The sequence below is a fragment of the Salmo salar genome, chromosome 05, assembly GCF_965601325.2.
Source record: "Salmo salar chromosome 05, fSalSal1, whole genome shotgun sequence".
Taxonomy (NCBI): Eukaryota; Metazoa; Chordata; class Actinopteri; order Salmoniformes; family Salmonidae; genus Salmo; species Salmo salar.
Window position 1 is genome coordinate 69822621 of NC_138295.1, and position 27413 is coordinate 69850033.

General features: G+C 44.0%; 2 protein-coding genes across 3 annotated transcripts in view; one reads left to right on the forward strand and one right to left on the reverse strand.

The window, feature by feature from the left end:
• Positions 1-4616: 4616 nt before the first annotated feature.
• tm149 (Transmembrane protein 149) lies at positions 4617-8919 on the forward strand. Of its 2 annotated transcripts, none has more exons than XM_014201386.3 (7): positions 4617-5468; positions 5595-5774; positions 5897-5936; positions 6207-6336; positions 6508-6603; positions 6821-6931; positions 7067-8919. In XM_014201386.3, exons 1-7 carry the CDS (start codon positions 5425-5427, stop codon positions 7387-7389), a joined length of 924 nt encoding a protein of 307 aa, XP_014056861.1. In that variant the 5' UTR covers positions 4617-5424; the 3' UTR covers positions 7390-8919.
• Positions 8920-9363: 444 nt separating this feature from the next.
• The window catches only part of LOC106605615 (histone-lysine N-methyltransferase 2B), a 62800-nt gene continuing 44750 nt past the window's right edge, over positions 9364-27413 (reverse strand). The window contains exons 27-34 of the mRNA XM_014201450.3: positions 24064-27337; positions 23338-23450; positions 23069-23206; positions 20928-21180; positions 15170-15277; positions 14543-14626; positions 12414-12543; positions 9364-12225 (exon numbers count right to left, since the gene is read on the reverse strand). Coding sequence (XP_014056925.2) covers positions 11950-12225; positions 12414-12543; positions 14543-14626; positions 15170-15277; positions 20928-21180; positions 23069-23206; positions 23338-23450; positions 24064-27337 — 4376 coding nt within the window. The 3' untranslated portion in view covers positions 9364-11949. The remainder of the gene's footprint in view (positions 12226-12413; positions 12544-14542; positions 14627-15169; positions 15278-20927; positions 21181-23068; positions 23207-23337; positions 23451-24063; positions 27338-27413) is intronic.

Here is a 27413-nt window from a genome sequence, read left to right on the forward strand (position 1 = left end):
ACTTAGCGCACGCCATACATATGCATGTTTCCCGTTATAAATCAGACCTGTCCTGAAACTATGCGCGCGTGAACTAGCATTAAAACTCCACCTGAAAAACACCCATCATTCACCTTTTATGGTGACAATAATGCCCTTATTTGCTATATACTTTGGAAGTATTGGAATTAAGCCAAGAGTATCTAAAGGAAATAGCAATGGTGAACTTGATCAATGTCTTTGTAGGTGTTGGCAGAACGTTTCCTTTTGCAGTATCTGACCATTTCTGAAATATAAAAACAATTGCAAATAGTTGTGGACCTGTAAACAGATCGTTTGAATTCAATAATGTTGTGCATTTAATTTTCCCGAACCTAAATATGCAGCACTGCCCGCGAATTGTGAAAGATTGTCTAGCCTGATTATTTTTTAAACTACATTAGGCTTACTTGCAGTGGTAGCCAATACACTTCAATGCAAAATATCTACTGTTCACCTGTATGTTATAAACCGCGGTCCCCTTCTGATGCATAGAGCAAAAACTGGAAATTATAATAGCCCATCTAATAGGCCAAATTAAATGAGATGCGCATGGTAATTTGCTGTATGGCTACTTCTGGAATAATAACTCATCATGGCCATTCCTCTCTGGGCTAGGTGTCCCGCTAGCGTCCCACCATGACAACATCAGGTGAAATTGCAGAGCTCCAAATTCAAAATACAAAGAAATCATAATATTAAACATTCATGAAAATACAAGTGCCATACATCATTTAAAAGCTTAACTTCTTGTTAATCCAGCCGCTTTGTCAGATTTCAAAAAGGCTTTATGGCGAAAGCATAGCATGCGATTATCTGAGGACAGTGCCCTGCATACACCAGCATTAAAAACATTTTCCAAACCAGCAGAGGCGTCACAAAAGTCAGAAATAGCGATAAAATAAATCACTTAACTTTGAAGATCTTCCTCTGTTTGCAATCCCAAGGGTCCCAGCTACACAACATATTGTTGTTTTGTTCAATAAAGTCCGAACATTTGATTCAGTAATCCACCCGTTCAATGTGCATACAAAGGAATCCCAAAAGTTACCAATAAACTTCGTCAAACAATGTTTCTAATCAATCCTCAGGTACCCTAATATGTAAATAAATGATCAAATTTAAGACGGAATGTAGTATGTTCAATACCGGAGATAAATAACGAAGTGCGCGCCCTCCTCCACCCGCGCCACAAGACTACAGTCCAAAATGAGAGCCACCTTGAAAAACTACAATTACTAACTCATTTTTCAAAAAACAAGCCTGAAACCCTTTCTAAAGATTGTTGACATCTAGTGGAAGCCATGGGAACTGCAATCTGGGAGGTATTCCTTTGAATATCCCATAAACAAGCATTTGAATGGGCTGTGACCTGCCATATTAGTTCTGTTATACTCACAGACATTATTTTAAACGTTTTAGAAACTTCAGAGTGTTTTCTATCCAATGCTACCAATTATATGCATATCTTAGCTTCTGGGCCTGAGTAACAGGAAGTTTACTTTGGGCACGTCAGTCATCCGAACTTCCGAATACTGCCCCCTAGCCTTAAGAAATTTTAAAGGTGAGGAATTTATTATGCAATGGTTATCATAACAATTGCACAATAAATAATACACAATACATATAATATGATAAATGTATTGTTTAGAAATTAAATATTGTCTACTCGAGAAAAGGTGAACCTCTGCTCTACGGTTAAACTGTGCTTCGGGAATGGATCGCATAGAGCAAAATACTTCAACTAGCTTATCTATTACTGTGATGAAATGAGAGATGGGACGAAAAGTGTCACATCCTGAGCCTTGTAAGAGGTCATTTTCCATAGTAGAGTGTGGGTGTGGGTAGTTGTTTTCCGTTTTGTGAAAGTGTACCTTACGGAACTGTTGTCGGTCGTTTTGTTGTTTTGTTCAAGTGTCTTCATTAAAAGTCAAATATGAGCACTATACACGCTGCGCCTTGGTCTCCTTTAGACGACCCATGTTACAAGAAGCCTATCCTTACTTGTTGTAGGCTTATAGGCTATTTCAGGTGTATTAAATAATAGGAAATAGATCCTAATTTCTAATTTTAGAATGCAAATATAGAATAAATAGATTTTCGCTGTTCTCACGAATGGCAGATGATTTCATATTGTTATTATAGCGTATTTAGCTACCTCTTTCTTTAGGAATAAGAGTGTCATCATATTTTCCCCATTTCACAAGGCTAGGCTACTTTTGCCTTATTGCAATGCAATACTTCAAACACTAGAAACTGTGCTTACGCTGCGTCTAAAGTTTGCAGGAAGATAAGCAAATTCTCAATCAAGTTCAGGTTTCATAAATGTCAACTTTTGTGTGAAAACTGGCGCGGGCATATTTTGTGCATATGCAATGTTTATAAATGAGGCCCCTGGTCACTACAACACTGTGTTAAGGACAACACTGCTTACTCCACACATCAGCCACAGTTTAATTATGGCATGTTTTGTCATATCTTAAAAGGGCAAGACACGCCATATCTCTGTTGCCTGCAGTTATGCCAAATGTCTCCATTTTATTTTGAGGTTGCATTGGGCATTTTCTGATCCAGAGACTATCTTCGGAAGGCTTCAGCCTAAAATAAAACCTGCCTGAATAATTTACAAATCTTGTTAGCTTGTTTAGCCACTTCTACATGTCAGGGACATCACATAAAGTACTTTCCTACAACCATGTTCCTAGCCACTCCCTAGTCTAACTGGCAGCAACCCACCAATCAAGAACCCTATGAAACCATGTGCAACAGAACCACTCCATTAGCGTTTCCTCTACACACTGCTGAGATCAGATATACAGTCTGGAGTTGTCCTGGGAACAGTGTTTACAGCAATAGGGGGATTTAGTAGACAGATAAAGACAGAGTAGGGTGGGGGAGCGATTTAGGGTCTAAAGCTGTTGGCTCAAACAGGGCCTGTTGCTCTAAGCCCCTTCATTCTCTGTCACAGCATAATTTTGATGGTATCCCAGCCTAGCACCACACTGGCCGGGACAATAATATTCTAAAAAAAATTATCCAGAGAGCAACTTACAGTTTACACACACATGAGGTGAATGCAGGATTTGAACCCACAGCCATGCTGTCGTTGCTGCACCTTTGTGTATATGCTCCAGCTTATCTTCTCTAACCATTGCACAGAAAAACACATGGGAAAATAATTGAGGCCACCTGGAAAGCATCTTGTTTTTATGGGCTGGGAGGGGGGGGGGGGGGGGTAATAAGGTTGATCTTTCAAGAAGAATTTAACTCCTTCAGCACAAGGAAACACAAACAACATTTGGGAGCTCTGAGACAGGATTGTGTCAAGGCACAGACCTGGGAAAGACAGTGGCCTCCATCCTTAAATGGATGAAGTTTGGAACGACAAAAACTCTTCCTAGACATGGCTGCCAGGCCAAATTGAGCAATCTGGGGAGAAGGGCCTTGGTCAGGGAGGTGACCAAGAACCCAATGGTCACCCTGACAGAGCTCCAGAGTTCCTCTTTGGAGATAGGAGAACCTTCCAGAAGGACAACCGTTTCTGCAACACTCCACCAATCAGGCCTTTATGGTAGAGTGGCCAGATGGAAGCCATTCCTCAGTAAAAGGCACATGACAGCCCGCTTGGAGTTTGCCAAAAGGCACCTAAAGGACTCTCAGATCATGAGAAACAAGATTCTCTTGTCTGATGAAGCAATGATTGAACTCTTTGGCCTGAATGCCAAGCGTCACGCCTGGAGGAAACCTGGTGCCATCCCTACGGTGAAGCATGGTGGTGGCTGCATCATGCTGTGGGGATGTTTTTCAGCGGCAGGCAGTGGGAGACTAGTCAGGATTGAAGGAAAGATGAACGGAGCAAAGTACAGAGAGATCCTTGATGAAAACCTGCTCCAGAGCGCTCGGGACCTCAGACTGGGGTGAAGGTTCACCTTCCAACAGGAAGGTGAACACACAGCCAAGACAATGCAGCCAGGACAATGCAGGAGTGGCTTCGGGACTAGTCTCTGAATGTCCTTGAGTGGCCCAGCCAGAGCCCAGACTTGAACTCAATTGAACATCTCTGGAGAGACCTGAAAATAGCTGTGCCATCCAACTTGAGAGGATCTGCAGAGAAGAATGGGAGAAACTCTCCAAATACAGGTGTGCCCAAGAAGACTCAAGGCTGTAATTGCTGCCAAAGGTGCTACAACAAAGTACTGAGTACAGGGTCTGAATACTTATGTAAATGTTCTATTTCATTTTTAATGCATTTGCTAAAATTTCTAAATCTGTTTTTGCTTTTTCATTATGGGCTATTGTGTGTAGGTTATTGAGGGGGGGGGGGAAAACTATTCAATCGATTTTAGAATAAGGCTGTAACGTAACAAATGTGGAAAAAGTCAAGGGGTCTGAATTCTTTCCAAATCCACTGTATTAGTGGTGTACCTTTTGAGTTAAGACAATCAGAAATAACACATTGCCAAATGGGCACTTTCCTACATATGCGTGCATCCTGGAGAGACCACCAGGACCATATCTTCGCCACGTACCCCTCCCTTTCTTCTTGATGCGACATTTTAAATTATACTCATTACACATTATGTTCACACGTTTTAGACGCTTTTCACTGACAGCTGTAACTCAATCAGCTAGACCTACTGCCACATGCACTACCCAAATCGGGGCTTCATAAACACATTTCTGTTTTGAAACAATCCACAGCAACAAAAAAGAAGCTAATGATCCTCTGTGGCTATGTCATGCTCTCTGGTGAAGTATTTTAAATTATTTTATTTAGATAGGAGTAATTATATCATTTTGACGTAACATCAATTTACTTTAGGGCAATCCAGCATCATGTCAGTGCACTGTGCACCCACCAACTTTCCTTTCCAATTTGCAAGAGGCTGAAACCAGAGTTCAGTATATAACGACGAGATGCTCATGTTTCCACCCTAACGTTGGGTGTCTTTGTTCCAAAGGCGGGAAGGCAGGCAACAAGCTTATGTCTGTATATTATTTGAATTGGGTTTATTCAAGACAGATTTTGGCGTGAGTGAGCCCTCTCGCGTCTCCGCGCTGAAACTATACCACCAGAGAAAACAGCCGATCGAGCGAAGCACCTCCTATATAGGTAGCCCTATCTGATCCTGTCTGGCCAGAAATAGTATGACATTTCGTCCAGACAGTCTACAAATACTGAAACAAACAAACCAATTGTGCGCCGCCTTATGGGACTCCAATCACCGCCGATTGTGAACGAGGGTGTCTGTAGGGACGCCTCCAGCACTGAGACGCAGTGCCTTAGACCGCTGCGACACTCGGGAGCCACAGGTTATTCTATACGTCTTCTCTTAACAAAATGGTCCACTATTCTGATAATTGCTCTGGTGACTTGGATACATTTTGGGATGTGTTGAGAAATAAATGTGTGCCATGTCATCAACATCCACAGCATCCGATCCGACCAGGTGAGCTCGAAATGCTGCAAAGATCATCTTTATTTGATGTTGCTACGTTTTGATGTTTGTCTGTGCACAGCGCACACTTGTAGTCTACAAACAAATATACATTTTTTGACCAGGGTACGAATTTAGTCCAAACTGTGGCAGGCATGATGATGGGGGGAAGTCGGAAGGACCGTATCGGCTATGTGCCGCCCAGACCTTCAATAATGGGAGATTCGTGAACTGCCAACCCTGTTCGAGCTGCCCCCCAAATCATCAAAAGCTGTCCGAATGCAACGCAACGACCGACACGCAATGCTGCGGATCGAGGTGAGCGCATATTCTGTCTGGGATAGCTTCAAATCTTGACAGGAAAAAAAAGGATGCCCATTTGTTTTTCATCTGGTTCTGGATGGTTGAGTAACATGTTTAACTGTAAACCCTATATCTAGGGACCAGACAGGCTGTTGGAAAGAAGCCCTGGGTACTACGGTGAGTTTCACCTATGATGATGAAGCTGATGATTCTATTTAGTTAAGAGCATTTGTGTGGTAGACTTTGAAGTCCACTCTCAAACTTATCATGGCAGCTATTCTTCTGTAGACTCAAACTACATCAACAGACAGTGACCCAGGGAGGCCATTTATTCACAAATGTTTTCAATTTCGGTCAAGGACTTCCCAATAGGGCAAAGAGAAAACAAAACAAACGTATTAAATTAGGAATTACATAGTTAATATGTTGACTTCAAATCAATTTTAGACTCAACAGGTGCAACGGTCAACAACGTTAAGGGTCCAAATGTCAACATCAAATCCCACCAAAGCCAAACACATTGATACGACATTCCATGGGGATTCTGCAACTTCACATGTCAACCATCAGACTGCATGTAAGTTACAACCCAACCTCCAAATATGAGCCATTTTAGAAGTAATATTAGAAGTTACTGAGTTGAATAATACCAGTCCTTCACCATTCAAAAAGATGACTAAACTGCTTTGTTAGGATACTGCTGAACATGTCTAACTACTCATTGCCACGGTCCTCTGTGTTCTTTCAGGGATAGTGCTTACTGTCATCTTGGTTCTCTCTGTACTTGCATTTCTCTTATTCATCTATATTAAGAAGAGAAGATCAAGAGCCTTTTGCTTCAGAGGTGAGCAGAATGATGAGCATTAGGCAGAATTAAAAAATGTAAAACTATCAATGTGTGACACAGACCAACTGGTTTCTAATGTTTGCTTAAAACCGCTTTAAGTCTTCCACTTACCTTACTCTGTGTAAAAAACACTTTTTTCCTGTCCTGGTTTTGAATGGGGGTGGTTTGACACAGATAAGGAGAATAAGCCATGCGTTTAACTGCCTCCCATCAGATAATATCCTGTATACCAACCAAAAGTCACGGAGCAGTAGGAGAACAGCAGCTGTCAATGAAGAGGTTGCTCTGCTACAGTCAGAGACCAGGAGCCTAGAGGACATTTTGAGTGAGTTATCAAGTGCTATTACTGATGGTTCTATTACTAATAGAGCTACTACCACACATTTGGCTCTGGATTGACACAAGTCAGCATTACAGACGCGTCACTCACCCTTAGTGATATTTCCCCTTGTCTCGCCAGGTCCTGACCTCCAGTCGGCGCCGCTGCAGACGGTTCTGGACAACCTGGATGTTCTAGAGGAGCTTGTGATCCTGCTGGACCCGGAGAGCCCTGGGGTGAAAAACACCAGCCACCTAGCATCTCGCTGCTCATTCCCCGCCACCTGGATTACCTACACCTACTCCCTGAGGGACAGCAAGAGCCCCCTGAGGGCCGTGCTGGAGGGGGTCACCACCAAGCACCCAGACTGGACTGTAGGACAATTGGCCAGGCTGCTGAGAGAGATGGACCGGAACGACGCAGTGGTGGTGCTCACCAAGCTCACCTTGCCTAAGGTTGTCTAGTCTGGGTGTGTTCTGTGTTGGGAGCGGAGAAGATGGCTCCATCCAGATACAACCACGAGTCTCTACCACCTGCCAAGGCACTGAGATATAACAGGAGGGCCAGAAGGAGGCATGCTTTCCTTGGGGACCCCAAAGTCCCAAGGCAGTGAATGGAAACACTGCTCTTTTGCATTAGGGTTCAAATAAGATAATTAACTGTGATAACATGGCACTTATTACTTAAAGCAGGGATGTTAACCCCGGTGTCCTGAAAAAGGAGAGCCACACACTCCAGGAGCTCAGATGCAACAATCTAATAACCAACGTTTCAACAGACAAGCTGTCTTCATCAGGGTATAACGACAAACACTGCAGGTCACTAGTTTATATAGTGTCAAAGGACACACACAGGTGTCTGTAATCATGACCGGGTGTGGCTTGACATCATTGGTTAATTTTCAGATATAAATAGAACATACAAAAAACATGAATGGATAGCATACAATCATAGATACCATTTTTGCTACATAGGCCTACAAACATTTATAATGAATAGCAAAATCACAATAATCACAATAATGGCTTCAGATCAAAGTGTATGTTGAGCCCGAGGGGAGCAAGGGTCTTTAAATGAAAGATCCAGGCAGCCTCTCGTTTTAATAATAAGGGTGGGTGATGTGTTCGATGCCGATATAACGTAGGGATGAAATCGAGTGGTTCACTTTACCACAAGGACAAGTTAAGATACATAACACCTTTGATTGGGATCTGTTTCCCTGTTTGGGGGCGTTTAAAAGATCTACATTTGTAAGTGACATTGCATTGAGCACAGCCGTTACATTTGTAGTTTCCATCCGGTAGAGGTGCAAATAGACATTGTGCAGGGGTAAATCAGTTTACCAATTGAGATTTCTGTCCCGCAAGAATACGACCAAGGGAGGGTTCGAAAACACATTACTGATACCGTCATCGGATCTTAGAATGTGCCAATGTTTGTGAACGATTCCCTTAATTTGTTCAGAGCACTTTGAATAGCGGGTAGTGAGGACGCAAGAATGCTTCTTTTTGCGAGACTGTCCTTAAAAGAGATTAAGGGACATTTTAATGTTTGTGCTTTTCTTAACTAATTTCTGTGTCCTATACATGTGCTGTTCTTTAAACCAATGTCTGTGTTCATGCAAGTCGCTGACTGTGTAAGTCACACCTATCAGCAACTGCAATTTGGCAGTAAGCCCAGACCGTGTTTTGAGAACAAACAAAAGATCTCAGTTTCAAGGTCTCAGCTTAGAGAAAGAAGCCTTGGGAGGTGTTGGTCTGTCACGTTATGAAACAGTATTGGTCAGTCACATGGATGAAACAAAACGGTAATGATGAATGAATTATGCTAAATCATGCAAATGTAACTAGTCTGTGTATAGCCGTATATAAGACAACTGTTGGGACTGCCCTGGCAGAGTTTTTCCTGACAGACGTGTGTACTATAGTGCAATGAGTTGGTTGGAACCTTTCCAGCGCGCTGACAATAACAAACTACTATTCATTTAAGATTGACTTTGTGTCCCTGTGTAAATATTTGTTTGGGATTTTCTCAACGGCGGACAATTTTTGTACCCTCTCCCCTTGAATTTTCTTTGCATCTCAGCCATGTTTTGATGCGACAGAATTGGCTGTAGGGCAAACTGTATTTAATGGGAAGTGGGTGACAGCCCTCAAACTGTTACGATCAATAGGTTTCCTATAAAGATCAGTGTATAGTTCATCATCCTCACACGAAATCAGATCAAGGAAACTGATTTGACGTGTGTCACATGGCATAGTAAATCCCAGGTGCTCAGAACAAGTGTTAAGTTCCCAACCTGGCCCTCACACAATCATTATCATCTATTGTCAAATGTATTATCACCAACCAATGATATTGCTGTACTTATACATGGCATGTTATATAAATGTCATATCAGCATTTGTTTAATTACATTTTCAAATGACCAAGTCTGATTTGTTCAAACATCTTAACATCTTTATTAAGCAAATAACATTATAAATAAAAAAAGTGCATAGAAAAATTAAACGGGTTTAGAAATATGTATACAATTATTTACAAACTCAGGGTTTATTTGTACAAGGTAACAAAGACAAGTTCACACATTTTCTTATGTCTTTTACACTTTGTTATACTTTAAAATAACCCTACCATATAGAACATACAGCTTTCTGAACCAGTTCTGGGAGAGATCGTCATGGTAACTTCAGGTTTCCAACTAGTGCTTTGTATGCTTCATCAAACACACAGGCCAGCTCTGCAGGACATTAAAACCAAGTTACTCTAATTATATTATCATCCTCCTCTTTTTTGCATTAGTATTCTTTAACATCTGTCAGAACAACTGAGGTAGAATCCTGGCAAGAGGTTGGGGAGTGGAGTGGGTATAGAGAATCTTTCTGCTCTGAGGGGTGTTCCCACATCCGGTTTAAAGCAGAAAAGGAAGCTAGGTTAAGGATAGCCGTATCCCTGAAAACCAGATGCATCCTGTTAATGGCAAACTCTGCTAAGGGTGTTAGATGATTGACACATGGGAATACAGGCTCCATCTCACTGATTGGTCGCGCAGGCAGTCGGGCTTAAGCTCTTCCTTACTGTGTATTAAATTCCAAAAGGACAGTACTCATTTCCTTTAGATTATTATCTCTAGCTTGAAGGGTTCTCTGTAACATGCAGATGGGAAGAACAGCGTGGACTCGAATGCTTGCTATTCTCCTGTTATAAAGCCTGCCGATACTAAGGCCTGCCGTACTTTCTCCATGAAAATGATACCAGAACAAAGAAATAAAATCGAAAACAATTCAAAAAAATACCTGCTTTAGAACAATGTCTTGTGTAAAGACTGAAATGTAATACACAACTGTCCTCAAACATCAAGGTTCAAATAAAAGAAAGAGGAAACAAAGTAAACAAAGAGAGGAAACGAGGGGAGGAAGATTTCCCACAAGACCACCACCAATTACACTAAGCAAAGCTAGTTTCACCAGTCCAAAATCTCAACAGAAACATGAATAAATACAACTATTCTAGAGCTCAAGCCATCTCTCATTGTAAAGATGTGAACAACAGTGTGTACATTTGATTTCCTAAAATGTCTGACTGAACTGACAGCGTAGACTAAAGTTGTACGACAGCAAACGTTAAGGTGCTGAGTGCATTCTCTCCCCTTCTAGGTTTTACACCAAGACATGATTCTCTCTTAAAGCTATCCTACGGAGCAACACAGTACAGTACTGGCCTAATGCCATGCTTGAGATCTCCAGTGCACACGGGTGCTGTCAGTCCACACAGTCGGGAATATATAGAGTTTATAACGCATCTCTTAGTGGTGTAACTTGGACAGTGTTCCACCCTTTGTGGATTGCGGAGAATGTCAGAGAGAGAAGTCAGTTCTTTGTTAACTCCACTGAATGTTGAGAAATATGAAGTCTGGATTTTGTTAGTTCACTAATGACGCGCAACGGTAACGCAGCAAAGTCGTAGGCCTAATATTATTGCAAAAGGTAATTAGCATTTGCCATGATAGTAATAAAATATATTTTAAAATAAAAAAAGATGCACTGAGGTTTCCAGCTAAACTCGTCACTCTTGGATTGGGTAGTGTTTGCTACATACAAAAATGGTGAAGGGAAAGTTCTTAAAGATATGATTTAGCTGCAGCAAACTCTATAAGGGTGACACTAACCATTATCTAACCGTTTTACTGAACATAATGGAGGTCCCTTCCCCGGTCTGTGTGAGAGGGGAGTGGAGAATGGATAGAAAAATAGGTATTATTTGCAGGGTCTCTGACCTAGGAGCCTCCAAGCCTATTGCCCATCATATCTAGCACCATGGTTCTCTGAACAGTCAACGGAAAGCAAATATGTACAACCTGACGCATGATGAGCACTGTGAAATATAATTTCAAATAAATAAAACTATGATTAAAGGATCAAGTAAAGATGGAGATATGGCTAAGGGATCAACCAGATAGGATGGAGCCAACATGATTATGGGTGTCAAAATTAAAAATGTACCCCCGCCCCCGACAAAAAAAGATAAGGAATATCTCCAAGTCTAGCTTTTCTGGTCCACCCTTATTTCAACAGAAAGGGCTTGACTTTATGGCGTCAAGGAAAATACCTTCATGCAACATAGAACCGGCATAACTACAACAGATGTCTGCAGGGTTCAGTATCCTGTTCTCAAGAAAAAACCCACACTATAACGGTAGCTAATTCCACCCTCTCCTGTGGTGAACTTGTCCAACCTCTGCCAGGTGCATATTGGTTATTAGTCAATGTGAGCTCATGGATGCATGTCCCTGTGTGGCGCTCCTCTTCCCTCTTGCTCCCCATCTCCTGGCCCTGGTTCCTCTCCCAGTCTCTTCGTAGTGGCTCATCCTTTCCTGTATTTTCTCCTCCCCCCACCTCCCAACCCAGTAAAACCTTCATTTAAGGCTTTTAACCTCTGTCTCCCCTGTTGCCTCTGCTCTCACCCCCTCCCCTAGTGCCTTGTTCCCCCTGCAGAGACTGGCAGTACCACGTCCTCCTCCTGCCCTAGTTGAGGAAGCGTCTGCATTTCCGGGCCCCGCAGTTGCAGTTGAGCTTGCTCGCTGGGTCTTCGATGGGGAACTTGTAGTCGTAGGTGAGCTCCTCGCCTCGGTAGATCTTGCGCAGGGCGAAGATGACGATGTGCTTCTGGCCCTCCACGTTGATGACGCGCGAGTAGCAGTTGGGCTCGCACGAGTGGTTGATGAAGCGCGCCGCATTGCCGTGCATGGTGGCGTCCACCACGTCAAAGTCATCGATACGGAACATGTAGCAGCCGATACCCTGTGGAGGAAGGAGGAAAAGAGACAGAAGACTTAGTTTTAGTTTAACATGTATTATGTTGGTATCAATAACATTTATTCATTCAAGCCCACAATTAGTCGATTTTAAAGAAGTCCAACTAAGGTCTCGTTCGGACAAACCATCGGGCTTATGTCGTCTCAACCACACTCTGAACTGATTGATCTCACCTTGCCATCGTAGTACTTCTCCCGCTTGTCTGTGAGCACTGAGCGAATGACGATGCCGGCATACTCGATGACCATCTCCTGAGCATCGATGTTCCTCTTGCAGAACAGACCTCGGCCGTGGATAGCAGACCTACACCAGAGAGAGACGTCAAAAAAGGCACAAGTATGAACAACAGTTTTCATAGCTAATCTCCTTGGCTTTTAAAAAGATGCTATGATCACATCATTTTTGTATTTTTTATTATCTGATCCTGAGTCAATGGGAATTCATTTTACTCATTTTGCAGCAGAATAACATAATAGCAGAAAAGGGAGAGGCAGAAAATATACTGCTCCAAAAAATAAAGGGAACACTTAAACAACACATCCTAGATCTGAATGAAAGAAATAATCTTATTAAATACTTTTTTCTTTACATAGTTGAATGTGCTGACAACAAAAATCACACAAAAATAATCAATGGAAATCCAATTTATCAACCCATGGAGGTCTGCATTTGGAGTCACACCCAAAATTAAAGTGGAAAACCACACTACAGGCTGATCCAACTTTGATGTAATGTCCTTAAAACAAGTCAAAATGAGGCTCAGTAGTGTGTGTGGCCTCCACGTGCCTGTATGACCTCCCTACAACGCCTGGGCATGCTCCTGATGAGGTGGCGGATGGTCTCCTGAGGGATCTCCTCCCAGACCTGGACTAAAGCATCCGCCAACTCCTGGACAGTCTGTGGAGCAACGTGGCGTTGGTGGATGGAGCGAGACATGATGTCCTAGATATGCTCAATTGGATTCAGGTCTGGGGAACGGCGGGCCAATCCATAGCATCAATGCCTTCCTCTTGCAGGAACTGCTGACACACGCCAGCCACATGAGGTCTAGCATTGTCTTGCATTAGGAGGAACCCAGGGCCAACCGCACCAGCATATGGTCTCACAAGGGGTCTGAGGATCTCATCTCGATACCTAATGGCAGTCAGGCTACCTCTGGCGAGCACATGGAGGGCTGTGCAGCCCCCCAAAGAAATGCCACCCCACACCATGACTGACCCACCGCCAAACCGGTCATGCTGGAGGATGTTGCAGGCAGCAGAACGTTCTCCACGGCGTCTCCAGACTCTGTCACGTCTGTCACATGTGCTCAGTGTGAACCTGCTTTCATCTGTGAAGAGCACAGGGCGCCAGTGGCGAATTTGCCAATCTTGGTGTTCTCTGGCAAATGCCAAACGTCCTGCACGGTGTTGGGCTGTAAGCACAACCCCCACCTGTGGACGTCGGGCCCTCATACCACCCTCATGGAGTCTGTTTCTGACCGTTTGAGCAGACACATGCACATTTGTGGCCTGCTGGAGGTCATTTTGCAGGGCTCTGGCAGTGCTCCTCCTTCCACAAAGGCGGAGGTAGCGGTCCTGCTGCTGGGTTGTTGCCCTCCTACGGCCTCCTCCACGTCTCCTGATGTACTGGCCTGTCTCCTGGTAGCGCCTCCAAGCTCTGGACACTACGCTGACAGACACAGCAAACCTTCTTGCCACAGCTCGCATTGATGTGCCATCCTGGATGAGCTGCACTACCTGAGCCACTTGTGTGGGTTGTAGACTCCGTCTCATGCTACCACTAGAGTGAAAGCACCGCCAGCATTCAAAAGTGACCAAAACATCAGCCAGGAAGCATAGGAACTGAGAAGTGGTCTGTGGTCCCCACCTGCAGAACCACTCCTTTATTGGGGGTGTCTTGCTAATTACCTATAATTTCCACCTGTTGTCTATTCCATTTGCACAACAGCATGTGAAATGTATTGTCAATCAATGTTGCTTCCCAAGTGGACAGTTTGATTTCACAGAAGTGTGATTGACTTGGAGTTACATTGTGTTGTTTAAGTGTTCCCTTTATTTTTTTGAGCAGTGTATAAACCATGCCTCAGTTCCTAGTTTGCTGTGATAGCTGTAGAGAACCTCAGTGACGGCTTCCTGTCCAGAGTGCAAATTATCTATTGTGGGGTCAGTTGGCACCCCACTGAGAAAAACATGAGCTCTTTAGCCCAGAATCACGATCATAGTCACAGGCTCTGTTCTGTCCATGGTATTGGCTTTGACCTCAGTGCCTGAGGGGGGACGAGGACTAGTTGTGTGCTGACCTGTACACGCCTACAGCCTCCTTAGATGTCCTCTCCAGATGTCTGAAGCGCATGGCCATGGGGAGCTCCAAGCTCGTGGCACGTCTAGGAGAAAAGGCATAAGCAGAGAAGATGACGATGTGCTTCTGACCTTTCATGTTGAACTCTGAGAAAAGAGTTACTAGAGACTCAAAGACACAAGAGGGTAGAATACATTTTTAACGTTGCTTGTTAGGGGGAGGTAGTTGCAGAAATGACGGAATGGTTTAGTCCAACCACAAAGGTCACTTTAGGGGAGTTACAAATACAGAAATGGACAACATTTCAATTGTGAATTAGTTACAGCTATAAAAACGATTATGTAAACCTGTAGTTGTACAGCTCCTTTGTTACTCATAAGTCTGAATGAGAACATTGATATGTTATGGCTACCAACTTATAAATGGATCATTTGTTGATGTGAAAGTTGTTTTATAAAGGAACAACACTTGCGACCATGTACAACAAGTTCTAAGAATGTTCCGCTAGACAAGATCTTTCATGGACTAGCTCCTGCCGTATTTAAGCCAAAGTTTCCTTTTTTAAAGATGTCAGCATTTAGCTGGCTTCCTTTGCGATGGCCAGCATACAATAACTCTGTAATCTGACCTTGTGGATTTGAGTGGGACTTCATCCTCTTCCTCATCGTAGGGGTTGATATCAGGCAGCTGGCGGTGAAGGGAAGCCAGGAAGTTGAACATGTCGAAGGTGGACTTCCTGTAAGGGAAGACAGGAACAAAGGTGTTACGTTCAATTTTACAGTATGCAGGCTTGACTTTATTTATCATTGTTTTTTTCCCTCAGCATTGGTGTAGAATTTGGGATGTGGACATCACCTACACATTCTTCATATGTTAATGAATGGAGCAGCATAGACATCATACAGGTCTTATTTACGCAGACTATTGAGGTGGAGATGACGCTCACATAGAAACACAACAGCCACAGCCTTTGTCCCTCTAAACCTGACAGATGTCTACATTCAAAACATACATTTCACCAATACTCTACACAGAGAGACTAGCTTCCACTTTGAAGTTGAAAACCATCTACAGAGGGGAAACCCCAGATTCTCCAGACATTTTCTAGACAGTGGTATGGGGTTGACCAACTGCAAGGTGAGGACACAGTAATACCGGTTCCCACCATTACACTTGTGGTGATGTACCAATTCTCTGAAACTTCCAAATTAACATATTTTTATTTATTAAAACTTCTTCCAACCTATGACGCATGATTAGTGTTGCACATTTTGGGGAATATTCAGGTGGAAACTTTCCGTGGGAATAAACCGGAAATAACGGAAATATATGCAAATTAATATTAATACAATTTAAATGTAGATGTTTTTTGCATGGGATATATTTACCATATCATATGGAGACAGAAACATAAACCTTTTACCCTATCATAAGTAGACATAATTGCTAATTATTAAATCCTTCCAATAGAAAAAAAAAAAAACCTTAGTTACGAATTGAACTTTAATTAAATGAATTGATTCTTCACATGGGATGATTTCAATTAACAAAAGAAAGCGAATATTGAATATTGAATCCATCGCATCTCCCAAACATTTTCAACATACATCTGTAAAATGATAGTCTAGAAACTAAAGCTTTGGTTGTCTTCCTCTCAGGCTTCCATGTCTACTCCCTGGACCTCCTCAATGTCCACCTCTTGAACATCAGATTCTGAGGCCTCATCTTCCCTGTCACTTTCCAACCAATTTTTCAACCCTTGTATTGGTCAGCCTATTGCCTGCTTTGGTGTGTGTGTTCCCAAACAAGGACCAGTTGCGCTCTGAGGCGGCTGATGTTGGTGGGATTTGGAGGATGATGGAGGCAACAGGGGAAAGAGCCGCAGATCCACAAAGTGCCTTCCACCAGGTGGCTGATGAGATATGTTGGTACGACTGCCATATTGCATTTCCATCCCAAAGCCCTTGCTTGGAAGTGTACTTTGCCAGACTGCCAAGAACCTTGCCCTCATCCAGGCTAAGGTGGCGAGGACATGGTAGTGATGACACCATAGGCCTTGTTGATCTCTGCACCAGACAGGATACGCTTGCCAGCATACTTGGGAGTCCAACATGTACGCTGCGGCATGTATGGCCTTCAGGAAGAAGTCTTCGCGCTTTTTGCTACATTTCAGAACTGCAGTTTCCTCTGCTCGGAGCAACAGTGAAGTGGGCAGGGTAGTACGTATTTATTCTCTTACATCTGCAAGCAGAGGCTGAACATCAGACAAGACGGCATTGTCTCCCTCAATCCGTGCAATGGCTACTGCTATAGGTTTCAGGAGATTCAGGCTGCTTACCACTCTCTCCCAAAATACATCATCCAGGAGGATCCTCTTGATGGGGCTATCCATATCGGCAGACTGTGATATGGCCATTTCTTGTAAAGACTCCTTTCCCTCCAGGAGACTGTCAAACATGATGACAACACCACCCCAACGGGTATTGCTGGGCAGCTTCAATGTGGTGCTCTTATACTTCTCACTTTTCTTGTTGACGTAGATTGCTGCTTTAACTTGATGACCCTTCACATACCTTACCATTTCCTTGGCTCTCTTGTAGAATGTATCCATTGTTTTCAGTACCATGATGTCCTTGAGGAGCAGATTCAAAGCATGAGCAGCACAGCCAATGGCTATGATGTGAGGGTAGGACTCCTCCACTTTAGACCAAGCAGCCTTCATGTTCGCAGCATTGTCGGTCACCAGTGCAAATACCTTCTGTGGACCAAGGTCATTGATGACTGCCTCCAGCTCATCTGCAATGTAGAGACCGGTGTGTCTGTTGTCCCTTGTGTCTGTGCTCTTGTAGAATACTGGTTGAGGGGTGGAGATGATGTAGTTAATTATTCCTTGCCAACGAACATTCGACCACGCATCAGAGATGATTGCAATACAGTCTGCTTTCTCTATGATTTGTTTGACCTTCACTTGAACTCTGCATCCAGCAAATGAGTAGATAAAGCATGTCTGGTTGGAGGGGTGTATGCTGGGCGAAGAACAGAAAACTCTTCCAATACACATTGCCTGTGAGCATCCGAGGTGAACCAGTTGAATGCACAGCTCGAGCAAGACATTCATCAGCATTTCTCTGACTACGTTCCTCCATTGAGTCAAAAAAACATCTGATTCCAGGAGGACCATGAGCTGTTGCTATTGATAAGGTGTCTCATCATTTTCACATCAAATAGAAGTAGAGGGACTTTTGTCAGAGGTTGCTTGTTGTGAGCGCTGAGGGAACTTTATGCACTTGGCCAGATGATTCTGCATCTTTGTTGCATTCTTCACATGATTTGGAACAGTATTTGCAAATGTGCACAGATTTTCCTTCTACATTAGCTGCAGTGAAATGTCTCCACACATCAGATAGTGCCCGTGGTATTTTCCTGTAAAGATTAGAAAACAATTGTAAGAAAAACCAAAATGCAATTCCATGTACAGATAAATAGTTAAGCAGTTAGATTAAACAACTCCTTTGTAAGATAAATGTTTTAAAATGAAACGTATGGAAACAGGTAAATTAACACTCCTCAATTAGCAGGCTAAAGCAAGCTAAAACCCACATGGTAGCAAACACTAACTAGCAGATATTGTTAACCAGTTAGAAATTATTTAAACACACTTTGCTGTAGGCTACTATTTACTACCGTAAATTCCGGACTATAAGCCGCAACTTTTTTCTCACACTTTGAACCTCGCGGCTTACCCTGTTAGGGCGAGGGGGCAGTATTGACACGGCTGGATAAAAAACGTACCCGATTAAATCTGGTTACTACTCCTGCCCAGTAACTAGAATATGCATATAATTATTGGCTTTGGATAGAAAACACCCTAAAGTTTCTAAAACTGTTTGAATGGTGTCTGTGAGTATAACAGAACTCATATGGCAGGCCAAAACCTGAGAAGATTACATGCAGGAAGTGGCCTGTCTGACAAGTTGTGTTTCATCTGGGCTCTTTTTATTGAAGACTTAGGATCTTTGCAATAACGTGACACTTCCTACGGCTCCCATAGGCTCTCAGAGCCCGGGAAAAAGCTGAAGGATATCGAGGCAGGCTCTGGCTGAAACACATTATCGCGTTTGGCAAGTGGCCGCTCAGAGTACTGTGGGCTTAGGCGCGTGCCCGAGTCGACCGAATGCTTTATTTTCTTTCCTCTGTTTACCTAAATGCAGATTCCCGGTCGGAATATTATCGCTTTTTTACGAGAAAAATGGCATAAAAATGGATTTTAAACAGCGGTTGACATGCTTCGAAGTACGGTAATGGAATATTTAGAATTTTCTTGTCACAAATTGCGCCATGCTCGTCACCCTTATGTACCCTTTCGGATAGTGTCTTGAACGCACGAACAAAACGCAGCTGTTTGGATATAACTATGGATTATTTTGAACCAAACCAACATTTGTTATTGAAGTAGAAGTCCTGGGAGTGCATTCTGACGAAGACAGCAAAGGTAATAACATTTTTGTTATAGTAAATGTGACTTTTCTGAGTGCTAAACTTGCTGGGTGTCTAAATAGCTAGCCCTGTGATGCCGAGCAATCTACTGAGAATATTGCAAAATGTGCTTTCACCGAAAAGCTATTTTAAAATCGGACATATCGAGTGCATAGAGGAGTTCTGTATCTATAATTCTTAAAATAATTGTTATGCTTTTTGTGAACGTTTATCGTGAGTAATTTAGTAAATTCACCGGCAGTGTTCGGTGGGAATGCTAGTCACATGCTAGTCACATGCTAATGTAAAAAGCTGGTTTTTGATATAAATATGAACTTGATTGAACAAAACATGCATGTATTGTATAACATAATGTCATAGGGTTGTCATCTGATGAAGATCATCAAAGGTTAGTGCTGCATTTAACTGTGGTTTGGGTTTATGTGACATTATATGCTAGCTTGAAAAATGGGTGTCTGATTATTTCTAGCTGGGTACTCTGCTGACATAATCTAATGTTTTGCTTTCGTTGTAAAGCCTTTTTGAAATCGGTCAGTGTGGTTAGATTAACGAGAGTCTTGTCTTTAAAATGGTGTAAAATAGTCATATTTTGTATGTTTGAAAAATTGAAGTTTTTGCATTTCTAAGGTTTTTGAATAACGCGCCACGGGATTACACTGGCTGTTACGTAGGTGGGACGATTTGGTGCCACCTATCCTAGAGAGGTTAAACAATGACGCGGCTAATATATGGATTTTTCCAGCTTTCACATTCCCCCCCCCCAAAAAAACACATTCTGTGACGTGCTCAGTTTTTTGGTGGCATGAAGCTTTCATTAGACCAATGAAATTGCCGAACGGGTTAAGGTCAAACAACTTTTTTGTTTACTGTTTAGATTAAATCGAGCGCTCTCAAACTTATTACGGTAGTCATTTTGTCACCCTCATCATGGCAAAGACACGGAGAAATGCATATGATGCAGCTTTCAAGTTGAAGGCGATTGATCTGACCGTTGGAAAAGGAAATAGAGCTGCTGCACGGGAGCTTGGTCTTAATGAGTCGATAAGATGTTGGAAACAGCAGCGTGAGGAATTGACTCAGTGCAAAAAGACAACTAAAGCTTACTGCTAATTTTTTATTTTTTGTTACAAGCCGTGTTTCGTTAAAGCCTATTTATTTTTGTTACAAGCCGTGTTTCGTTAAAGCCTGTGTAAACTTAATTTGTTTCAATGTACCGGTAGGCACCTGTGGCTTATAGACATGTGCGGCTTATTTATGTTCAAAAAAAATAAATAATAATAATTCAGTGGGTGCGGCTTATATTCAGGTGCTCTTAATAGTCCGGAAATTACGGTAGTTAACAAAAAAATCATGAATGTCATAAAATATATTCACCCCACCCAGTATTGTAATCAAAACTTACCCGAAAGCATGTAGTCCTTGGCTCAGACAGTGTAGTAGTGTGGGCTCAATTGCATCTCATTAGTGTGCAAGATCTTGAGAATCTTGATGGAAGAGTACACTGCACATGTGATGGAAGAATGCACTGTGCATGCAGAGGGTTGCCATTCCATTGAATTGGGGATAGTTGAACCAAAATATGCCACAAGACCTAGAATTGCCTTATGTGTATCCCACAAAAAACGTTCACTGTTATAAGCTAACTTTTTGGATGAATTTAAGCAAAATTCCCAGGCTTAACTTCCCATGGAAAAATTCCTAGAAAGTTTGACACTTTGCAACCCTATTCATGATACCTAGGAAGTATTGGTGAAATGTTTACAAGATATGTAAGATGAATCTGTAAGACAACTCGGACTCAATTTACACTACAAAATAATGACTTCCCTTATAATTTCTGTATTTAACTTCCAGGGCCCCTGTAGTAGACAGAACACCGGGACACTGACCTGAGGTAGACCTCAGAGCGGGCACATCCAGAGGGGTTGACAGGCAGGTCCTCCTCTTGGCTGATCTGTTTAAAGAAGCGGAAGGCGTGGCTATGGCAGCGGCGGGCCCCCTGGAGCTGCTCCACCAGGAAGACCACTGTGTCGTGGAGCAGGCCCAGCATACGGGCACCTGTCATCCCAGAGAACGACAGCTGCCTAAGCCTGGCCCCCGCCCGCGCCTCCTGGACACAGTCGATCACTGCCCTCCAGGCCTCTGAGGAGGGAAAGGAAGGGGCAGAGGAATGGAGAGAGAGAAGAGTAAAACGTGTGTAACACAGAATAACACACAAATGTAATACATATGGAAAATAGCCAACATTTTGTGATAGATGGTTTATTACACAAGTTAATTCTAGCCAATTATGAGAACAAGTATTTGTCATAATCTTATGTTTAGTCATACAGTTGAAGTCGGAAATTTACATACACCTTAGCCAAATACATTTCAACTCAGTTTTTCACAATTCCTGACATTTAATCCTAGTAACAATTCCCTGTTTTAGGGCAGTTAGGATCACCACTTTATTTTAATGTGAAATGTCAGAATAATAGTAGAGAGAACGATTTCAGCTTTTATTTATTTCATCACATTCCCAGTGGGTCAAAATACATACACTCAATTAGTATTTGGTAGCATTGCCTTTAAATTGTTTAACTTGGGTGAAACGTTCCAGGTAGCCTTCCACAAGCTTCCCACAATAAGTTGGGTGAATCTTGTCCCATTCCTCCTGACAGAGCTGGTGTAACTGAGTCAGGTTCGTAGGTCTCCTTGCTCACAAACACTTTTTCAGTTCTGCCCACAAATGTTTCTATAGGATTGAAGTCAGGGCTTTGTGATGGCCACTCTAATACCTTGACATTGTTGTCCTTAAGCCATAACTTTGGAAGTATGCTTGGGGTCATTGTCCATTTGGAAGACCCATTTGCGACCTAGCTTTAACTTCCTGACTGATGTCTTGAGATGTTGCTTCAATATATCCACATAATTTTCCTCCCTCATGATGCCATCTATTTTGTCAAGTGCACCAGTCCCTCCTGCAGCAAAGCACCCCCACAACATGATGCTGCCACCCCCGTGCTTCATGGTTGGGATGGTGTTATTCGGCTTGCAAGCTTCCCCCTTTTTCCTCCAAACAAAACAATGGTCATTATGGTCAAACAGTTCTATTTTTGTTTCATCAGACCAGAGAACATTTCTCCAAAAAGTACAATCTTTGTTCCCATGTGCAGTTGCAAACCGTAGTCTGGCTTTTTTATGGTGGTTTTGGAGCAGTGGCTTCTTCCTTGCTGAGCGGCCTTTCAGGTGATGTCGATATAGGACTCGTTTTACTGTGGATATAGATACTTTTGTACCCGTTTCCTCCAGCATCTTCACAAGGTCCTTTGCTGTTGTTCTGGGATTGATTTGCACCAAAGTACATTCATCTGTAGGAGACAGAACGCATCTCCTTCCTGAGCGGTATGACGGCTGCGTGGTCCCATGGTGTTTATACTTGCGTACTATTGTTTGTACAGATGAACGTGGTACCTTCGGGCGTTTGGAAATTGCTCCCAAGGATGAACCAAACTTTTGGAGGTCTATAATTTTTTTTTCTGAGGTCTTGGCTGATTTCTTTTGATTTTCCCATGATCTCAAGCAAAGAGGCACTGAGTGTGAAGGTAGGCCCATCCACAGGTACACCTCCAATTGATTCATATTATGTGAATTCGCCTATCAGAAGCTTCTAAGGCCATGACATAATTTTCTGGAACGTTCCAAGCTGTTTAAAGGCACAGTCAACTTAGTGTATGTAAACTTCTGACCCACTGGAATTGTGATACAGTGAATTATAAGTGAAATAATCTGCAGTAAACAATTGTTGGAAAAATTACTTTTGTCATGCACAAAGTAGATGTCCTAACCGACTTGCCAAAACTGTGGAGTGATTGAAAAATGAGTTTTAATGACTCCAACCTAAGTGTATGTAAACTTCCGACTTCAACTGTATGTAGAAATAGTGGATATTTGTGCAGAAATCATTGCCTTGAGTATTGGGTAAATGATCACTACAGGTAAGTCACATGAAGTCTATTCATTTGCCCTTTCCTCCCTGAAACCTCACCCTCTACGCTGTCTGCCTCCACACTGAAACCGTCATCGCTTTTGATCTCGAAACGGAGGTGGGGCTGGTCTCGGCTGGGAGGGCACTCATCGTCCTCGTCTGAGGGCAGCAGCTCATCATCTGAGCACGATACAGCACCTGACAGGATGGAAATACCACAGGGTATTTTCAAATCAGGCAGACTTGTTTACATTGTACAGGTATAAGAAGTATCATCAGTCATCATCATACAGAGATACTGTTCATATGGCACTATTACACATAAGTACCTGAGTATTTGTTCCAGTCAGTCAGGGCACTGCGGCCCACTGCATCCCAGTTCTGTTGTTTACCTGTGTCCATCCCTAATCGAGGTATCGACAGGCGGTCCCAAAGCCCTGGCCTGTGAGGAATACAACAAGAGAAAACACTGAAATCGACTGGATACAGGCTTCGGTTAGGGCAAAAATGCAGTGATGACAATTGGAGAGCATCGTGCAAACTAGGAGCTGTATTGTAGATTGGTAAATGACTGGTGACGGTTATTACAATCTCAGTTATGACTTCAAAAAAGGTTTCTATGCATGACCTGCTCTTTATAGTTACTGACCTCTACAAAGCCTATTGATAGTTCTATTTCAGGAGTAAAATGCCTTGTTCCATTTGTCATATCATACTATAGGTTACTAATAGGGAGAGGAAGAGTTAAGCATAAGGTTAAAAATAGCCAGACATGATCTTATCGACACTGACGAGAAGAGGCCCACACTGGAAACATGAGTGACGTGCCAATAGTGAAAAAAAGCATATTTCAATATGATTCTGACCTTTAGCATAGTTGCAGATGTAGCAAGTTACCCACTTTTAATAAAAAAGGAACACTACAAGAGACTCACTTGCCATTCAAAATAAAGGCATGACTATTCTTGTATTATTAATTGAAAATAATATGTGTACATTTTGTCTCATTACTCATTTCATTAGATCACTGCCCTGATAAGTTCTAAAAGACTAACCTGGTGCTTTCAGAGTCACTCAAGTGCTCCTCCTTTAGCTTGTCCAGGTCCAACACACCTTTCACCGTTGGGGTTTTAATGCGAACACCCCCGGCCCTGCTGGAGACAGCAGCAAAGCTGTCTTTGGGTAGCGGCAGGTCCTCCTTAGCACTAGGGGGCTCTGGCTCTAGGAAGTCTGTCTTGGACTTCTTTGTGGCACCAATGCGATCAGAAAGGGAGGACACCCTCTTCATACGGACATGGGCGCGAGGAGGGCGGGGTGTTGAAACAGACAGTGTGGTGGCTGCAGGCTCGGGTTTGATGAGTAGTCCTGGGGGCAGGACCACAGATTTCAGGGAAGGGTTGTTAAGGAATGTGGAGGGACTCAATATGAGCGGACCGGTCCGGTTTGGAGTGTAGTTACTGGCCATGGCTTGGTTGATGATGGCTTGGGCGCTCTCAGTCTTGGTCATGGAGGAACTCCCGTCCTGACCAGCAAACTCAAACAGGTCTGCAGCTTTGTCAGACTTTTTTCTCCTAGAAGTCGTGGACGGTTCTTTCTTCTTTCTGGGTTTCTTCATCCCTGGTATAGCTCCATCTGCAGATGTGCTTGCGTTCTTCCTGGGTTTCTTGACTGCTGCCACTGTCCCATTGCTGTTGTGTGTGAGCAGTTGAGTGATGGTACCTGGGTTCTGAACCACAGGCGTGGCCATCCTAGGGACATGGGTTGGCATGGCAGTCCCTGGAGCCGGGGTGGACATTGTACCAGCTGCTGCCAAGGTGGCAGACAGGGCATTGCTCTGAAGGAGGCTGGCTATCTGAGTGACACAATTATAGGAGGGAGAGCTCTGACTGGGCAGCTGGAAGGTGTTGCTCTCTGGGTTCTTCACAAAGATCTGGCCCAGGCGGTTGACCAGCAGAATGTGAGGTGTAGGGTCCACGTTAGGACCACCCACTTCCTTCACAGTAAGGATAGCGTGGCCAGGTAGTCCCTGATGTAACAGCGGCTGTTGGGGCTCCAGTGGCGGCCTGGGGGTGGAGAAGTTGATGGAGATGGTGTGTCCCATGGTAGCTTCCTTCTGCAGAGACGTGGAGCTGTATCCGTTAATCATCACAGGGGCAGAGGAGGGCTGAAGCGAAGAGATCATTGGGTGACACTGGGTGGATAGAGCTTCGGAGAGAGAGCATATGGAGGGAGAGGAGGATACAATGGTAATTGCTGTGGAGACCATGGCCTGGGATTGTGTGGAGAATATAGGCAGAGAGACTGATCCATAAGATGGGAGACTGACGCTTGATGTTGCAGACAAAATGGGATCAATTTGAGAGGACAAATGTGGAAGGGCACTGCCTGGAATAGGTGCTGATAATTTGGTACAAAAGGTCTCCATGGGCGGCAAGACTGTTGACCCTTGGGAGGATGTCTGGGGTTGTAGCGAGATGCTAGTGAGAGGTGGCCTTGAAGGGTTAAAGCCAGGCAAAGAGGACTGCACAGAGGGACTCATTTGTAAAGGGTTCATCTGGGCTACGCTGGGGTTAGGGAAGTCCGAGGAGATAAGAGAAGAGGGTTGAAGAAGCTCCAACAGGGTGCCCTGACTACTGCTCAACGAGGGATCTCCAGAACTCTCGGTCAAGTGGTTCATGTAAATTGCAGATCCATCTGTGGGCAATACAAAGTGGCCGCTGTTAGAATCCAAGAATAGGTCTTTTGGATGTTGAGGCTGATGGGTTTCCATGGGTGCATCAACCTGGACAGGGACCAGTTCAGTGAAACAGGTGCTGGGGGAGGGAGGATCACACCTTTCAAGAACAAGTGGAGCCTCAGGGGCAAAGTCTAGACCGGAACCTTGGAATAAATCCTCTGGGTAGACCATATCAGGCACCTTAGTATGGACAAAGTCCGGCAGAGTTCCTAAAAGGGGTGCAATCAGCACTGGTTCCTGGGCTTCTAAGGTGGGGATTGAGTTCTGTTGTTCAAGAGGAGTTGGGAAGGTGTATAACTGCAGGGGAGTAGTATTCACATCAGCAGGGCTGTATGTTGTGGATGGGTCCACTGCATCTGGTCTTCGAGCTTCTGGTGAGATCTCAATTGGCGCAAGGGTCACACTGTCCAATTCAGTCCCAGCTAGTTGTGCGGCATTAAAGGCTTTGGATGGATCCTGGGGAATATACGCTGGGGGAGGTTTTGTTGAGGGGAGGACAACTCTGGTTGTAGACTTGAGAGGGTTGCTAAGGGGTGACCGATCTGGGACAGGGCTTCCAGAGTCTGCACTTAGACCATTTGTCGTCATTTCTACTCCAGGAGGAACATGCAATTGAGCTGGGTTCTGAACTTGACTGGCGGTCTTCAGTTTCTGAGCCCCGTCTGTGGTTGTCACGCTGGCATCACTCTCCGTCCCATCGTCCACGCCATCCAGTTGAGGGATAGATCTTGAAGAGGGAGAGGCAGGACCCTGGGTTGGGTCCCTGGAGCCTGTGCGACTGACCACAGTCCGCGAGAAGTCAAAATAGTGCTCCATGTCCTCATCGGAGGAAGTGTTCCCCCAGTCTTGCCTGGCAGACGCAGCTGAACGGGTCAGGGCTGTACGTGTCTTCCTCTTGCGAACCTCTGGCTCCCAGAACTCCTCTTGGTTGTCGTCGCCCTCCACGTCTATCTGGGCACCACAGTTCATGGCCACTCCCTCATTCACTAGCATCTCCTCAATCTCAAGCTCCGTCTTCAACTCGGAGCCCATGGCCACGTCAGAGTCCTCGCGGAATTGTGTGAAAGAGCCCCTAAGTGGTGAGGTGCTGTTAGGTGCAGGGTTATCCTCCGGTTCTGGGGAGGCCAGGAAGTTGTGTGGTACCTCCACCGAGTCTGACTGGTTCAGGTCAAAAGACAGCCTGGGTCTAGGAGAGTGCTGGATGGTGGGGGAGAGGGACAGGCCAGGGGAAGGAAAGCTGCCCACACTGTCTTCCCATGGTGGCTGGGGAAAGAGTCCTGAGGTAGAGTGAGTCATGTTCCCGGGGCATCGGGCAGAGGAAGCACTTCGACCTCCGACAGGGCGGGTAGAGGGAGAGGTCAGCAGGATATCAGTAGCCCCGAGGGGAAACAGCGGAGAGGTGGGCACGGAGGCCTTGGGATGCATGGAGCCCCCAGTGCGGAGGGTGATTAGTCCAGATCCAGTTGGAGAACCCAGGGGTGGGGAGGACATGTCCCTACGGGTTTGGGAGTGGGGGCTGTGGCGACGAGGCCTGCGTGTCTCCTCCAGGTCACTGATGGTCAGGATGTGGTGGGGTTTGGACTTGGTAGCTCCTGCAGAGGAAAAACAGATAGCAGTAAGACAACTGAACGGACACAAGCAATCAATGCTTTCTGGGTAATATCTATA